Below are 17,389 nucleotides of genomic sequence, written 5' to 3' on the forward strand. Positions count from 1 at the left end.
CCTGACAGATTACTGTAAAATTTTGAGAAGGGCGCTCCACCGCTTTTGCTCGTTCATAGACATGTGCACCGCGGCTCGGGTTAATAGAACTCCCTCATTTTCATAAGCTTCACTTGTTATCGTTCCACGCATATTGACCAATCGCAAAGTAGCGGTCTGGTCCTTCGAAGGACCCGATGAGGTCGTGGGTATGCACGAACATAAATGCAATAAAATGTGAATACTTTAACTAGAATTCATCGAATTTCCTTATTGTACAATTCACAAAACGAATGATTGACAGCAATGATAGATGCATAGATACATATTTGTGAATGATATTTTTTGTTTACATTATTTTACGTCAGGCTTATATAAGGTTGATGATTTGGTTTATCTCACTCTGTGTAATCGTAGCTAGTTTTAAACTGTTGAGGCTCGGGAGTCGATCTACCGCAACAGCGGGGATACTCTGTCTGCTTCAGCCGGAATATGGTTCGCATGATGGGGCTGCTTTCAGTGAGTGTTTGGCCCCTGCGGAACGGGGTGCAGGCTTGGGGCAGAGGCTGCGCCACCATCCCTGCAGCTTTTCGCTACAGTAACGTTAGCGCATTATCGAAGGTAGGGTGTCATTTCTTTAAATAATTTCTTTAAATAATTCCGTCTGCCGTCAACTTGCAAAATAACTTATGAAACTTTTTTCCTCATTCATTTCATAACATATCGAGTTGCTGCGTTCTGTGGGGAAGGTTCGTCTCAGCTGCAGCACATTATGGGTCATGGCTAGAAGGGATCTCTCCAGTTTTGATCAAATTAACGTCAGATTTGACTTTTCGTAGCAGGTTAGGAGAATTATCGTATAATTTTAGGATAATTTTGTTAAGGTTAGATAAAATGCAAAAGAAATCTACTTTTGACGTAAATTTGACAAACTGCATCCCGTCGCAACGGTATCGGAGCTTTTCGTATTATTCTAGCCTTGACCTAAATTGCGTGAAACATTCTAGGGCCTTTTGCCAAATCGATGTTTTTATGGCCTAACATCAGTTCAATGAGTTAATCTGTTTAAGGACTTTTTCATATTATTTACTGTAATAATAATCAGTTTTTATAATGTGTGGATGTGTTGTATATTCAGTGAATAGTAAAAGGGATAAAAAATGATGCACACCCAAAAATGTTTTGTAGAGGGGCTGACTAACGGAGAGTAAACTATAAAAAGAAAGTCGGCTGCTATAACCATTTAAATGTTTGGGAGCATAATTAGAATATTCAGTGAATAACATCTGAATTGTCTTCAACTGTCTATTGTTGAATATCAGTAGCCTAATGCAGATATTTTAACCCTTTCAAATATGAGATTCAAGGTAGGCTGTGTTAATCCAATCCTGCTCTCTCCTCAGTGTTCTGCATTAAAACGAATCAATCCCATGGGATTAAATCAATGCACTTTCACATTGGCTCGATTGCTCAGTTCCAAACCCCCACGAGGTAAATCACTCTAACACCAGGAATATGTTGATGTTATCATCTATGCATGTAATGACCATGGCAATTACAGATGACTGTGCAATTCATTTTTGTTGTTGTTTGATTGTGTCCTACATCTTCAATCCCTATGCTAATTAGATGTTTTAATTGCTTCAGGATTTGAGAAGTTCTTCCCAAAGAGTGAGGACACTCCTGGAGTGAACAAATCATCTGAAGAGACCGGAGGTATGACTGATGGCCTATATCCTGTCTCTCTACTGGCACACTGTTAAAACACTGGGATGTCAATGATGGACAGCCAGTTGTCTGTGATTTAATTTCCTGTGTCATTTTGCTTGTTTAGATGAGAAGACCAAAGAGCCAGAATCTCAGGGCGGAGGAGAAGGGGGACCAAATGGAGGTGGCGAGAGGAGGAGAGGCGGAAGGAAGGATGAATCAGACTGGTGGACACGCTTCCAGGTCTGTTTCAAAGCCTCCGCTTTCTACAGATCAGACATGTAAACAAACAAGGTGTGCCTGTTTTCTCCACAGCAACAGCACTCTGTCATCACTCATGTTTGATTTTCCACCCCTTAAGCTACCTGATCTGAACCAGAGATGCTACATAAACACGTCAGTCAATAATGCCTTGTTTGGCAGCCTGTTATGTAATGGATGAGAGAGGAAAGTAAAAAAAGTTGAGTTCTATTTATAAAGGGCTGCTTTGTAAGAGGATAAAGGGTCACCTTTTATCATACTACTAATGGGGGAGTTGACAGTTGGCATGAGAGGGAGGCAGACGGTGGCCAGAGCCCCACTCTGCCTGCTTCCACTCAGACACTGTGTGTGTTCGCTTGTGCGTGTGTTGATGAGACGGACTTCTGTATACATCATTTCCACCCTGTTTCCCCTCATTGTTTTCTCTGAATCTGACAGAATGATTTCCCCTGGGATGAGAAGACCATGCGCAATGTCGCGATCGGAATCGCCGGCATGGCCTCTGCGTTCCTGTATTTCTACTTCCGAGAGACTGGGAAGGAAGTCTCCTGGAAGGACTTTGTAAATAGCTACCTGGCCAGAAGACTGGTGAGAGACAGGGGATATACTAGATTACTGTTCTTCACTAGTTACTATGTAATAATGTTTTATAAGACCCATAAGTAAAGTATTATTGCATGTGTTGTCATGCCTGGAGCTGTTATGTCATTGCTTGTGTGTGGAACAGTGAGTCTGAGGTCTTCATTCTTTGATGTGTCTGATGTGTTCTCTGTACAGGTGGACCGTCTGGAGGTAGTCAACAAACAGTATGTCAGAGTCATCCCAGTGCATGGAGTCAATACGTCAGAGGTGGTATGTATCAAATAATCACAGGGGAGACATTTGTGAGTCTTGTTTTTTTGTTTTTTTACACTATCCATAGGTCCCCTTTCTTTGGACTTCAAGACATGTATAGAGTTTACAAGTTAGTAAGATAAGCATTTGGATTTAGATGTATTCTTTAGTCTTATGTGTTTACGTTCCATAATGTTTTGCTTAGAATTTAACCAGTGAGGAATGCCAACAGTTATAAGTGTGTTCACATCCCCTTGTCTCTCTGTGTCACAGAGCTACCTGTGGTTCAACATCGGCAGCGTGGAGACGTTTGAACGCAACCTGGAGCTGGCCCAGCAGGAGATGGGCCTGGACTCTACACACAGAGTATCTGTGATCTACGGAAGCGAGAGCGATGGGTGAGACATCATGAGGTCTAGGACATGGGATGGGTGAGATATCATGAGGTCTAGGACATGGGATGGGTGAGACATCATGAGGTCTAGGACATGGGATGGGTGAGACATCATGAGGTCTAGGACATGGGATGGGTGAGACATCATGAGGTCTAGGACATGGGATGGGTGAGACATCATGAGGTCTAGGACATGGGATGGGTGAGACATCATGAGGTCTAGGACATGGGATGGGTGAGACATCATGAGGTCTAGGACATGGGATGGATGGAGAGCTGTGGGAACAGGAAGACTTTATTTGAATGTTGTTCAGATTAGGAGCTGTGGGGTTGGAGCTCATTTGAAGGTCCTCTCTATCATGCTCTCACTGACCCTGGAGATGTTGATAGATTGATTGGCCCCTTAATGCTAATCTCTCCTCTCTTTTATTTATATATAGTACTTTCCTGATGAGCATTCTTCCAACCCTGTTGCTGGTTGGCTTCCTGCTCTTCACCATGCGCCAGGGACCAATGGCAGGAGGCCGTGGCGGAGGGCGGGGCAACCCCTTCAGCATGGGCGAATCCAAGGCCAAGATCATGAAGGACAACATTGACGTGAGATTTAAGGATGTGGCGGGCTGCGAAGAGGCCAAGCTGGAGATCCTAGAGTTTGTCAACTTCCTGAAGAACCCCCGGCAGTACCAGGACCTGGGGGCCAAGATCCCCAAGGTAACTCTTTCCTTAGATACCATACCAGCATCTGAAACACTACTCAGATTACCCTGTTGTACAGGATGATGCTCACCAAGAGAAAAAATAGCAGTGTGTTGGATTTCATGGCCATGTCAGGAAAACACTGTGCAGTTGAATTTGTCTATGCAGAATGATGAGCTGAGATTATAGTTAATTGGCTGTTTGTTTGCATAGACATTTCCTTTGCATCTCAGTCACCACTACACTCTAACCTCCAAGTACTCACAAGAGTGTCCACTTATACCAGCTATGACCATGTGCTTCCCAGGGTGCAGTGTTGTCGGGTCCACCCGGCACAGGGAAGACCCTGCTGGCCAAGGCCACAGCCGGAGAGGCCAATGTCCCCTTCATCACCGTCAACGGATCTGAGTTCCAGGAGATGTTTGTTGGCGTGGGCCCAGCCAGGGTGAGTACTACCCCAGGGGAGAGGGGAGGAAGACGGACAGTTGGATTACAGGGTGGATTTCTGTTAGCTTTTCCTCTTTGTCTAAATATTTGCTTTGAGGTCATGCACTTGTTTCACTCCTCTATGGGAATAAATACATGACTCTCTGAATCAATGTATTGGCATGAGTTTTATACAATAAGCATGATAAACTTTGCTAAAGTGTTGATTTGTTGTGCTGTGGACCTACCCAGTAATGTAACCCATGCCTTTCCTTTTTCTAGGTGAGGGATATGTTTGCCATGGCCCGTAAGAACGCTCCCTGCATCCTGTTCATCGATGAGATAGATGCTGTGGGCAGGAAGAGAGGCAGAGGGAACTTTGGGGGACAGAGTGAGCAGGAGAACACACTCAACCAGCTTCTAGTGGAGATGGATGGTAGGTCTGGTTTGGTGGTCTTACACTGGTTAATTGAAGGTTAAATGAAGCAAAAAAAGGGAAATGATTCCCAAAGACACTCAATGAATGTGCCATGTTTAATTAACCATAGTTATCTGTGTCCTGTTTATTATGTGACCCTTCCATACAATCTCAACTGTTTTTTTCCCATCGCTTCTCTGTTGGGTCTGTAGGGTTCAACACCAGCACTAACGTGATCGTCTTGGCTGGTACCAACCGACCAGACATCCTGGACCCAGCACTGATGAGACCTGGGCGCTTCGACAGACAGATTTACATAGGTACAGTCAGTCCACTCCATAAATAAAATCTGTGTGGCCTGGAACTATTTATTTATGTCATAGCTCTACATTATGCCAATGATCTAAATACTGTAGTAGGTACAGATAGTCTAACTTTAGCAGGGCCTAATCTGTCTCTACCTGTCGCCACAGATCAACACAGCCATTGTTAGACGATCAGAAAATTCATTGGCCCCTCTTTCAGACTCCAACTCTATCAGTACCTCACATATACAGTGCCTACTAGATATACGTCACAGTATGTGGAGTTAGGTAGATGCTGCTACCTAGCCGCTATAGGGTATACACAATGATGTTTATTTCTACAGTTAAAGCTACTTTAACAGTGCTTTATCAGTGTGTTCAGTACTGTGACTCAAAGAGCGTAGTTTACCTGGATTAGAGTCCCCTGTATTAACGTGGCATTAGCCTTGCTTTCTTTGCTCTGGTGTTCTGGCTCTGCTCTCTGACAACTCTTCCTCTCTGGTCAACACAGCCCACAAACAGAATGTGTTTTCTGCCCTGTCATTGGATTAGCATCTTCAGCGCAGTCTTTTGAGGGATTACCCAGCCTGAGCCGGCCGGCATAGCTCATGACATTAGCACGCCATGCCTGTCCAGTGCCGTCCCGCCTCTCCTGACCCCCATTACCATAGCAACGAGCTAGCCTGGCCCTGTGAGTTTAGGGAAAGGAGTTTAACCTGAACAGGAAAAACCCTGCGCTATAAATTCTAACTAGAGCCCAGAGTTTTTACGAGGTTGGGTCATGTGGTCAGTGAAAAACTCCTAGTCTATCTATGTTAGACCACTGTCTAGTCTCCATATTCTAGTCCCATACAGCCCTGACTGAAATTAATGTGGCTAAGGCTTTTTTTGTCACCTTTCCCTGGGTAGTGAAACCACTTCCTACAGTCCTTGCCGACATGATTAGAATTTGACATGACCCCATCTCAGCAATGCAGTAAAAGCTTGCCTGTGGTTTTTGTACTCGCAATTAGTCCTTGTAATCAAGCCATTTTAGAAGTGAGAACTTTAAGTGCACAGACATATTGCTGGTAACATTCTTGGCAAAAGCATTGACTGCAAAATGTTTTTGCCATTATCAGTGATATCATAACTTGCCTAATTGCCTTATCTGTGTCGATAGTGGTCTGATTTGAGCTGTGCCCAACATTGCAGTAACATGTTATTTCATGTGGTTGTACTCTTTGTGAGTGAGGTGAGATGGCTGATCTAGGCTATTTCTGACGGCTGGGATCCATTTTCCCCAAAGTCCAGTCCAGCTGTACAATGGTAGGCAGCTCTGGCCTGGCCTCACTGGCCTGCATTCTTCTGTCTGTCATGGAAACTAACTGCAGCCTGAGCGAGAGCTTCTATAAACCAAAAGGTTATGTAACCGGGGGACAGTAACCATTAGGGATAGGAGGCAAGCTGCTCTGCTGGGCCTTCTGACTAGGGTGTCAATGTTTTCCCTTTTCCTCTCCTGCCTGGGCCAGTGATCCGTTTCCATAAATATGTTACACTTCCTCCCTGTCAAACCCGATCCCCCTTCTTTTTCCCTTTCTATCCCTATACTAATTAAAATTCTCTCTCTCTCTCCTTCTCCTCTCAGGTCCACCAGACATAAAGGGCAGAGCGTCCATCTTTAAGGTCCATCTGAGGCCTCTGAAGCTGGACTCCAGTATAGACTCTGAAGCTTTGGCCAGGAAACTAGCTGCCCTCACACCTGGCTTCACTGGTGAGTGCAGGGCCAAGTGTGTTTGTCTGTGTGCATGTTGACAGCTAGCTGTGTAAGGGATATTTTGGAAATTAAGCCCTTTATCTACTTCCGTAGAGTCAGATGAACTCATGGATACCATTTTTTATGTCTCTGTGTCCAGTAGGAAGGAAGTTAGAGGTGGCTTTACAGGCCAATGCTAACTAGCATTAGCGAGACTTCGTCTTTGCGCTAGCTTTACCCAAATACTTCCAGTCTTTGCGATACTCTAGTTAGAATTTGCTCGTGAGGGAAGTAGATAAAGGGATTTGCCAAAGTCCCAAACTGTCCCTTTAAAAGTAATGACGAAATTAACACAGGACATGGTTCTGTCAACATACAGGAGCTGATATTGCCAACGTGTGTAATGAGGCGGCCCTGATAGCAGCACGCTACCTTAACGAGTCTATCAACGTCAATCACTTTGAGCAGGCCATCGAGAGGGTCATCGGAGGTAAGCTAATGTCACTGACTGGGGGATGGTAGGGAGAGTGGATGTCAGGGGTCAGGGCTCAAACAGGGAGTTCATCTTTGGAATTTAACTGTCAGACTGGCTGGTGTTGACATGACCTTCCTGCCCTGTCTGTCGGGGCCAGTGAGGCCACTCTTTTTCTCCTGAACAAGTAACCAAGCCCCCTCCACTAACACACAAAGTGCAGCCTTGAGACATGAAACTCACACATACTTTGTGGTAGTAAACATGCCCTCCTTTCCGCCCAGGTCTGGAGAAGAAGACCCAGGTACTACAGCCATTAGAGAAGACCACTGTAGCATACCACGAGGCTGGCCATGCTGTGGTGGGCTGGTACCTGGAACACGCTGACCCTCTGCTCAAGGTGTGTGGCCATCTGCTCCCCTCTTCCCTCAATAGCATTCTCTCCTCTTCTATCACCTTTTTTACCCCAACCACTGTCTCTTCTCTGTGCTTACTGTCCCTGTTCTACCTACCCTACCTATCCCTCAATTTCAACCTGAGCAGAATGTAGGATCTTACCGGGTGGTTTCCTCTCCTGTCCCAGGTGTCAATCATCCCCCGGGGGAAGGGTTTGGGGTATGCTCAGTACCTCCCTAAGGAGCAGTACCTGTTCACGCGGGAGCAGCTGTTTGACAGGATGTGTATGATGCTGGGGGGACGCGTGGCAGAGCAGGTCTTTTTTGGGAAGATCACCACAGGGGCACAGGATGACCTCAGGAAGGTCACGCAGTCTGCCTACGCACAGGTAAACACACACACACACACATACACACACACACACACACACTCTCTAATTAACCTCGCTCTCTCTCTCCCCCTCGATCCTTCTCTCAGGTGGTTCAGTTTGGGATGAGTGAGGTGGTGGGCCATGTGTCTTTTGAGCTCCCCAGGCAGGGAGAGATGGTGATGGAGAAGCCTTACAGCGAGCCCACGGCCCAGCTCATAGACCAGGAGGTCCGCTCACTCATAGACGCTGCCTTCCAACGCACACACCAGCTCATCACTGAGAAGAGAGATGTGGTGGAGAAGGTGAGGGGGAAGGAGGGGGAAAGAGAGGGGTATGTAGGAGAGAGATGGTGACAGAGGAGTGAGATATCGAGAGAGGAGGTCCAAATCTCTCAACCTCTCTGGCGCTAGCGACCCACCTCGACAACATCCGGTGAAATTGCAGAGCGCGAAATTCAAATTACAGAAATAGTCATATTTAGCTTTCATGAAAATACAAGTGTCATACATCAAAATAAAGCTTAACTTCTTGTTAATCCAGCCGCTGTGTCAGATTTCAAAAAGGCTTTACGGCGAAAGCACAACATGCGATTATCTGAGGACAACGCCCCTCACACAAAAGCATTAAAAACATTTTTCAACCAGGCAGGTGCGCCACGAAAGTCAGAAATAGCGATATAATGCCTTACCTTTGAAGATCTTCTGTTGGCACTCCAAAAGGTCCCAGCTACATCACAAATGGTCCTTTTGTTCGATAAAGTCCCTCTTTATATCCCCAAAAACTCAGTTTAGCTGGCGCGCTTCATTCAATACTCCACCGGTTTCCCTCCTTCAAAATGCATACAAAATGAATCCCAAACGTTACCAATAACCTTCTCCAAACAAGTCAAACAACGTTTATAATCAAACCTCAGGTACCCTAATACGTAAATAAAATATAAAATTTAAGACGGAGAATCGTTATTGTCTTTACCGGAGATAAACAACAAAGAACGCGCTCTCATCTACGCTCATGAAAACACTACAGCCAAAATGGGAGCCACTTAGAAATTTTTTCCAAAAACAAGCCTGAAACTCTTTCTAAAGACTGTTGACATCTAGTGGAAGCCCTAGGAACTGCAATCTGGGAGGTTTTCGCCTCATATTAAAAATGATAGCCATTGGAAACAGTGGTCGGCTGAATTTTGTTTTTGGGGGGGGTGGTTTGTCCTCGGGTTTTTGCCTGCCATATCAGTTCTGTTATACTCACAGACATTATTTTAATAGTTTTAGAAACGTTAGAGTGTTTTCTATCCAAATCTACCAATTATATGCATATCCTAGCTTCTGGGCCTGAGTAACAGGCAGTTTACTTTGGGCACCCTTTTCATCCAGACGTCAAAATACTGCCCCCTAGCCCAAAGAGGTTTTAACCCTAAGAGGGGCAGAAATAGGATGGCAATCACATCGATAATGTTATCAGAAAGGTATATACAGTTGAAGTCGGAAGTTTACATGCCCCTAGGTTGGAGTCATTAAAACTCGTTTTTCAACCACTCCACAAATTTCTTATGAACAAACTATAGTTTTGGCATGTCGGTTAGGACATCTACTTTGTGCATGACACGTAATTTTTCAAACAATTGTTTACAGACAGATTATTTCACTTATAATTCACTGTATCACAATTCCAGTGGGTCAGAAGTTTACATACACTAAGTTGACTGTGCCTTTTTAACAGCTTGGAAAATTCCAGAAAATGATGTCATGGCTTTAGAAGCTTCTGATAGGCTAATTGACATAATTTGAGTCAATTGGAGGTGTACCTGTGGATGTTTTTCAAGGCCTACCTTCAAACTCAGTGCGTCTTTGCTTGACATCATGGGAAAATCAAAAGAAATCAGCCAAGACCTCAGAAAAAAATTGTAGACCTCCACAAGTGTGGTTCATTCTTTGGAGCAATTTCCAAATGCCTGAAGGTACCACGTTCATCTGTACAAACAATAGTACACAAGTATAAACACCATGGGACCACGCAGCCGTCATACCACTTAGGAAGGAGCGAAAAGGGCAAATCAATCCCAGAACAACAGCAAAGGACCTTGTGAAGATGCTGGAGGAAACAGGTACAAAAGTATGTATATCCACAGTAAAACGAGTCCTATATCGACATAACCTGAAAGGCCGCTCAGCAAGGAAGAAGCCACTGCTCCAAAACCGCCAATAAAAAGCCAGAGTGTGGTTTGCAACTGCACATGGGGACAAATATTTTACTTTTTGGAGAAATGTCCTCTTGTCTGATGAAACAAAAATAGAACTATTTGGTCATAATGACCATTGTTATGTTTGGAGGAAAAAGGGGGAGGCTTGCAAGCCGAAGAATACCATCCCAACTGTGAAGGACGGGGGTGGCAGCATCATGCCCTCGGGGTGCTTTGCTGCAGGAGAGACTGGTGCACTTCACAAAATAGATGGCATCACGAGGCAGGAAAATGATGTGGATATATTGAAGCAACATCTCAAGACATCAATCAGGAAGTTAAAGCTCTGTCGCAAATGGGTCTTCCAAATGGACAATGACCCCAAGCATACTTCCAAAGTTGTGGCAAAATGGCTTAAGGAGAACAAAGTCAAGGTATTGGAGTGGCCATCACAAAGCCCTGACCTCAATCCTATAGAACATTTGTGGTCAGAACTGAAAAAGCGTGTGCGAGCAAGGAGGCCTACAAACCTGACTCGGTTACAACAGCTCTGTCAGGAGGAATGGGCCAAAATTCACCCAACTTATTGTGGGAAGCTTGTGGAAGGCTACCCAAAATGTTTGACCCAAATTAAACAATTTAAAGGCAATGCTACCAAATACTAATTGAGTGTATGTAAACTTCTGACCCACTGGGAATGTGATGAAAGAAATAAAAGCTGAAAGAAATCATTCTCTCTACTATTATTCTGACATTTCACATTCTTAAAATAAAGTGGTGTTCCTAACTGACCTAACACAGGTAATTTTTACTAGGATTAAATGTCAGGAATTGTGGAAAACTGAGTTTAAATGTATTTGGCTAAGGTGTATGTAAACTTCCGACTTCAACTGTAGAACATGGTTGAAAAGTGGTCTAACCTCCATCCGCTCCCCTGTGTCTCCCCTCCAGGTGGGGAGGCGTCTCCTGGAGAAGGAGGTCCTGGACAAGGCTGATATTCTGGAGCTGCTGGGTCCTCGCCCCTACGAGGAGAAGTCTACGTATGAGGAGTTTGTGGAGGGGACGGGGGCCATGGAGGAGGACACCTCCTTTCCTGAGGGCCTCAAGAACTGGAACAAGGACCGGGGGATGGAAGAGCCCCCCCAGGAGCAGCAACGCAAACAGGCTCTTTACCTGTAGACTGACACCACGTCTGACCTGGCCCCCACCTAACCAGGCCACTGGAGGGACATGTTGAGACTTCATATGGTGAGGGGAGGGCACTTGACATGACCCAGATAGACTGATATCAGGGGAGGGTGTCAGGTTTAAGAAGGCATCCCTGCACCGTGTCCCTGATGGCTACAGATTGAGGGTTGTGGGGTGCAGCAGGGGATCTGCTCCAACAGTCCTAGATTGTGAAAATTCTCATGTAGACTTTTTTTTTCATATGGGAATGCAAAAAGGTGTTCCTGTATTTTGGTTTTGCAGGGAATGAGATTCATCAATCTGTGAAGGATATCCACTCCACCATGCCGTTCCTGTCTTTCCCTGGAGATTCCCTGCGGTACTATGTTCCTCCTTTATCCTGACCATAGTGCATTTCAGGGCCTGTGTGGTCATTCTAAGGCCATAGAGACCATGGTCATCACATCTTTGCAACAGGGAAAATATATTGTTTTTATAAACTCAGCAAAAAAATTGTTTTCCCTTTTTCAGGACCCTGTCTTTCAAAGATAATTCGTAAAAATCCAAATAACTTCACAGATCTTCATTGTAAAGGGTTTAAACACTGTTTCCCATGCTTGTTCAATTAACCATAAACAATTAATGAACATGCACCTGTGGAATGGTCGTTAACACTCTAACAGCTTACAGATGGTAGGCAATTAAGGTCAAAGTTATGAAAACTTAGGACACTTAAGAGGCCTTTCTACTGACTCTAAAAAACACCAAAAGAAAGATGCCCAGGGTCCCTGCTCATCTGCGTGAACGTGCCTTAGTCATGCTGCAAGGAGGCATGAGGACTGCAGATGTGGCCAGGGCAATACATTTACAATGATGTAGGTATGCAGACCCGTGAGCAACTGCGGCCCCTCACGATGAGATCAGTTTTTTTTGTGGCCCCCACCCCCATCAAAGTTACCCGTCCCTGGTGTACATATCTCATATGAGATGTTTTCTTTTAGATTTCATATTGGAACATGAAGGTCTATGTGAGTGTGCGTTGCACCATTATAATAATTTGGTGGGTGCTTATCTGTCCTCTTTCACACATGTACAAGTGTGTATTAATACCATGTGTGAATTGGACATTTTTTTTTTCGTATCTCAATTCCCCCTGAGACCCTCAGAGAGTGGGGTTACGGCCAGGGTCTGCCATTATCAACGGCGACCCTGGAGCAATTAGGTAAGTGCCTTGCTCAAGGGCACATTGACAGATTTTCTTTTTCACGTTGTCGGCTCTGTGTTCTAAATCAAATCAAAATAAATCAAATTTTATTTGTCACATACACATGGTTAGCAGATGTTAATGCGAGTGTAGCGAAATGCTTGTGCTTCTAGTTCCGACAATGCAGTAATAACCAACAAGTAATCTAACCTAACAATTCCACAACTACTACCTTATACATACAAGTGTAAAGGGATAAAGAATATGTACATAAAGATATATGAATGAGTGATGGTACAGAACGGCATAGGCAAGATGCAGTAGATGGTATAGAGTACAGTATATACATATGAGACGAGTAATGTAGGGTATATAAACATAAAGTGGCATAGTTTAAAGTGGCTAGTGATACATGTATTACATAAAGATGGCAAGATGCGGTAGATGATATAGAGTACAGTATATACATATACATATGAGATGAGTAATGTAGGGTATGTAAACATTATATTAAGTGGAATTGTTTAAAGTGGCTAGTGATACATTTTTACATACATTTCCATCAATTCCCATTATTAAAGTGGCTGGAGTTGAGTCAGTATGTTGGCAGCAGCCACTAAATGTTAGTGGTGGCTGTTTAACAGTCTCTCGGTCCCTGCTTTGATGCACCTGTACTGACCTCGCCTTCTGGATGATAGCGGGGTGAACAGGCAGTGGCTCGGGTGGTTGTTGTCCTTGATGATCTTTATGGCCTTCCTGTGACATCGGGTGGTGTAGGTGTCCTGGAGGGCAGGTAGTTTGCCCCCGGTGATGCGTTGTGCAGACCTCACTACCCTCTGGAGAGCCTTACGGTTGAGGGCGGAGCAGTTGCCGTACCAGGCGGTGATACAGCCCGACAGGATGCTCTCGATTGTGCATCTGTAGAAGTTTGTGAGTGCTTTTGGTGACAAGCCGAATTTCTTCAGCCTCCTGAGGTTGATGAGGCGCTGCTGCACCTTCTTCACCACGCTGTCTGTGTGGGTGGACCAATTCAGTTTGTCCGTGATGTGTACGCCGAGGAACTTAAAACTTACTACCCTCTCCACTACTGTCCCGTCGATGTGGATAGGGGGGTGCTCCCTCTGCTGTTTCCTGAAGTCCACAATCATCTCCTTTGTTTTGTTGACGTTGAGTGTGAGGTTATTTTCCTGACACCACACTCCGGGGGCCTCACCTCCTCCCTGTAGGCCGTCTCGTCGTTGTTGGTAATCAAGCCTACCACTGTAGTGTCGTCCGCAAACTTGATGATTGAGTTGGAGGCGTGCATGGCCACGCAGTCATGGGTGAACAGGGAGTACAGGAGAGGGTTCAGAACGCACCCTTGTGGGGCCCCAGTGTTGAGGATCAGCGGGGTGGAGATGTTGTTAAAGGTCTAACTAGTGACCTTTAAGTTACTGTCCCAACGCTCTATCCGCTAGGCTACCTGCCGCCCTGCGTGCGTGCTGCATTTAATCTTCAATGTTTTTGCTACCTTCTGACCTTATTGAATTTCAGTGACGTGTTCATTTTCCCATGTCTCTCTTCAGTCATTGACACTTGTTAACTAAACAGCCATGTGACTGCAGAGGGTTTTCAGAAAGCTCAGCAGAAATCCAGTCCATGCAGATCAGACTGTAACACTGTGACAGTATGACATTTACATTGTATTTTATCCTCTTTCTGGTTGAGGTTCAAACTGTTACTAGGCCTGATTGAAGAAAAACACGTCTTCTGAATGTCATTTTCAGTCTTTTGTGAAAAACAACAGCCACACCTCTACCTGCCCACTTTCCCCCACAGGAAAACAGCTTTTGACAAGCTTTATTTCTGAGTACGACTAGTGTACACTACCTCACCTTTTATGCTCTCTCAATGTTCCTATAACTCAAGTCAACTGACAACAGATGAACTTCACACGTCTTTTGTGAAGTATTGAGATATATGTGTGTATACTTGTCACGCCCTTTAGTTATATTTGTTTTCTTTATTTTTTGGTTAGGTCAGGGTGTGACAAGGGTGGTTTGTTTAGTTTTTATATTTGTCTAGGGGTTTTTGTCTTGTCTAGTGGTTTTGTCTATCTATGGGGATTTGGTATGGTCTAGGGGATTGTAGGTTTATGGTGGCCTGAATTGGTTCCCAATCAGAGACAGCTGTTTCTCGTTGTCTCTGATTGGGGAGCCTATTTAGGTTGCCATTTTCCATGTTGGTTTTGTGGGTAGTTGTTTTCAGTTTTGTGTGAGTACCTGACAGAACTGTTGCGTTTTGTTCCACTTTTGTTTTTTTGTTTCGGTGTTCAGGTTATAATAAACATCATGAACACGTACCACGCTGCACTTTGGTCCTCTTCTTCAAACAGCCGTTACAATACTGAACAAAAATATAAACGCAACAATTTTTCTGAGTTACAGTTCATATAAGGAAATATGTTGATTGCAAAAAAATCATTAGGCCCTAATCTATGGATTTCAGATGACTGGGCAGGGGCGCACCATGGGTGGGCCTGTGTGTGAATAGCCAATCAGAATGAGTTTTTCCCCACAAAAGGGCTTTATTACAGACAGAAATAGTCCTCCGTTACAAAACTATGGAATCCTGTAGTAACCAAAACACAAAATGTATTTAACACTTTTTTTGGTTACATGTTTCCATATGTGTTATTTCATAGTTTTGATGTCTTCACTATTATTCTACAATGTAGAAAATAGTAATAAAAAAATAAAAAAAGCTTTTGACTCGTACTGTATATGTCAGGATTTGGCCAGGATTGTTCTGATTTTGGCCACTAGATGCCCCCATTGTGCTTTTTTGACCCTTTTGTTTTCCCTTGTTTCCTGTTATTATTTGCACCTGTGCCTCATTTCCCTTGAATGTATTTAAACCCTTAGTTTTCCTCAGTTCTTTGCTCTGTGTTTGAATGTTAGCACCCAGCCCCAGCGATGCTGTGAACATTTGTTGCTCCAGTTGGACTCTCTTGTGGTACTCTGTTTTTGTTCTCGTTTTATTTATTTTTGATTATCTTTTGAGGCTTTTTGCTGCTGTACCTCCCACCTTGTGGATTTACCTTTTGACTTGGAGGATTACCTTTTTCTCTTGGAATTACTTTTGACGTTGTGGATTTATATTTTTGCCTGAAGAACTTTCCTTTTTACTTTATTAAAACATCGTCTCAAGTACTGCTGTGTCTGCCTCATCTCCTAGGTTCTGCCGACTATTAGTGGCTCAGTTTGCTAAGTGACTGTTTCTCACACCGGAGACCCGAGTTCGTAACCGGGTCCTGACAGTATATGTCTATAGCGATGCCAGCTGAGCCGTGCTTACTCCCACACCCCCGGAGAAACTCTGTAGAGGGGTTTTGGTATTCACTTCTCAGAATAGATGGTTTTAGGAGAAGTAATGAGATGATGCCGTACCGATCCGCATTGCACTTTTTGAATATTTTTTTTTAACCTTTTACTGCTGAAAATAAAGGTGTCACTACTTCACTCAATCTCAGTATTTCTGACTGTTTTTGGAACTCCGCAATTACCTACGTTGATTTATACAGAAAATGAGCATTGTTACACTCCGGACCATATGTATGAAAAAATATGTTTCTACTTTTATGCCTAGTTGTGTGGGTTAGTGTAAACAAAAAAGACAATGTTTTTACAGTACATTCCAGATGTCTTGGTGTAGCCTAAACTGTGTTTAAATTCCAATCCTGCTTTTCTGCCTGACTGACTGCTGGTTCTTGTGGCTCAGTTTATCTAGTGATCTTGCTTAAAGCACTATAAGGAATGTGTATATGACTGTTTCAATGCAAAAAAAAGTCAACACTAAAATACATCCAGAATTGTGAAGTTTGCTGTGTGATATATTATCAACATCTGACATTCACCAATAAAAACAAGAATTTATGTCCCAGTGTGAATGCTTAACTATGAGTTATTATTAGTTATCTGACCTCAGTGCTGTAAGGATGACCTAAATCAGGAGTATTGTTGCCACTGGAAATACTGGATGTGGAATCATTACATAGGAACATGGGGCACATTTTGTGTTGCTTTATATACAGTAGTGTACAGGTAACTGCCAAAATGAAGGAAACCCCAACATAGTGACTTAGTAGAGTGCTTGGCCACCACGAGCCAGAACAGCTTCAGTGCACCTTGGCACAGATTCTACAAGTGTCTGGAACTCTACTGGAGGCATGTTACACCATTCTTCCACAAGAAATTCCATCATTTGGAATTGTTTTGTTGATGGTGGTGGAAAATGCTGTCTCATGCGCCGCTCCAGAATCTCCCGTAAGTGTTCAATTAGGTTGAGATCCGGTTACTGAGATGGCCATGGCATATAGTTTACATCGTTTTAATGCTCATCAAACCATTCAGTGAGCACGCCTGCCCTGTGGATGGTATCCAAAAATAATGGCTTTCCCAGCAATATTATACACCAGCCTAAGCATGATGGGATTTTAATTGCTTAATTAACTCAGGAACGACACCTGTGTGGAAGCACCTGCTTTCTATATACTTTGTATCCCTCTTTTACTCACTCCTCAGGTTTCCTTTATTTTGGCAGTTACATGTACACAGTCCATGCCTCTGTGTGTTGGTGGTTGGTGGCACCTTAATTGGATAGGATGGGCTCACAGTAATGGCTGTAATGGAATAAATTAAATGGTATTTGTATTTCTTATGGATCCCCATTATCTGCTGCCAAGGATACCATTCACTCCATTCCAGCCATTATTATGAGCTGTCCTCCCCTCAACAGCCTCATGTGGTTCCTATATACATGGTTCCTATACATGTTGCTACTTTGCTGCTATTCTGGCTGCACTTTT

The 17,389-nt window shown here is 43.9% G+C and overlaps 1 protein-coding gene across 1 annotated transcript; it reads left to right on the forward strand.

Moving 5' to 3' along the window:
- The first annotated feature begins 430 nt into the window (after nucleotides 1–430).
- Nucleotides 431–11,902, forward strand: LOC120025175 (AFG3-like protein 1). The gene is made up of 17 exons (XM_038969628.1): nucleotides 431–600; nucleotides 1,383–1,470; nucleotides 1,627–1,695; nucleotides 1,814–1,929; nucleotides 2,386–2,535; nucleotides 2,725–2,799; nucleotides 3,055–3,179; nucleotides 3,616–3,886; nucleotides 4,179–4,316; nucleotides 4,580–4,733; nucleotides 4,928–5,035; nucleotides 6,648–6,773; nucleotides 7,135–7,245; nucleotides 7,512–7,627; nucleotides 7,811–8,011; nucleotides 8,101–8,295; nucleotides 11,124–11,902. Exons 1-17 carry the CDS (start codon nucleotides 472–474, stop codon nucleotides 11,349–11,351), a joined length of 2,400 nt encoding a protein of 799 aa, XP_038825556.1. The 5' UTR covers nucleotides 431–471; the 3' UTR covers nucleotides 11,352–11,902.
- Nucleotides 11,903–17,389: the final 5,487 nt, after the last annotated feature.

The sequence above is a fragment of the Salvelinus namaycush genome, chromosome 30 (assembly GCF_016432855.1).
Source record: "Salvelinus namaycush isolate Seneca chromosome 30, SaNama_1.0, whole genome shotgun sequence".
Lineage (NCBI taxonomy): Eukaryota > Metazoa > Chordata > Actinopteri > Salmoniformes > Salmonidae > Salvelinus > Salvelinus namaycush.

Excerpts from the sequence above, each read along its gene's own strand:
- LOC120025175 (XM_038969628.1), top strand. The coding sequence starts at position 472 with ATGGTTCGCATGATGGGGCTGCTTTCAGTGAGTGTTTGGCCCCTGCGG. Across the intron at positions 4,317-4,579 it reads TTGGCGTGGGCCCAGCCAGG|GTGAGGGATATGTTTGCCAT; the intron begins GTGAGTACTACC and ends TCCTTTTTCTAG. Across the intron at positions 5,036-6,647 it reads CGACAGACAGATTTACATAG|GTCCACCAGACATAAAGGGC; the intron begins GTACAGTCAGTC and ends TTCTCCTCTCAG.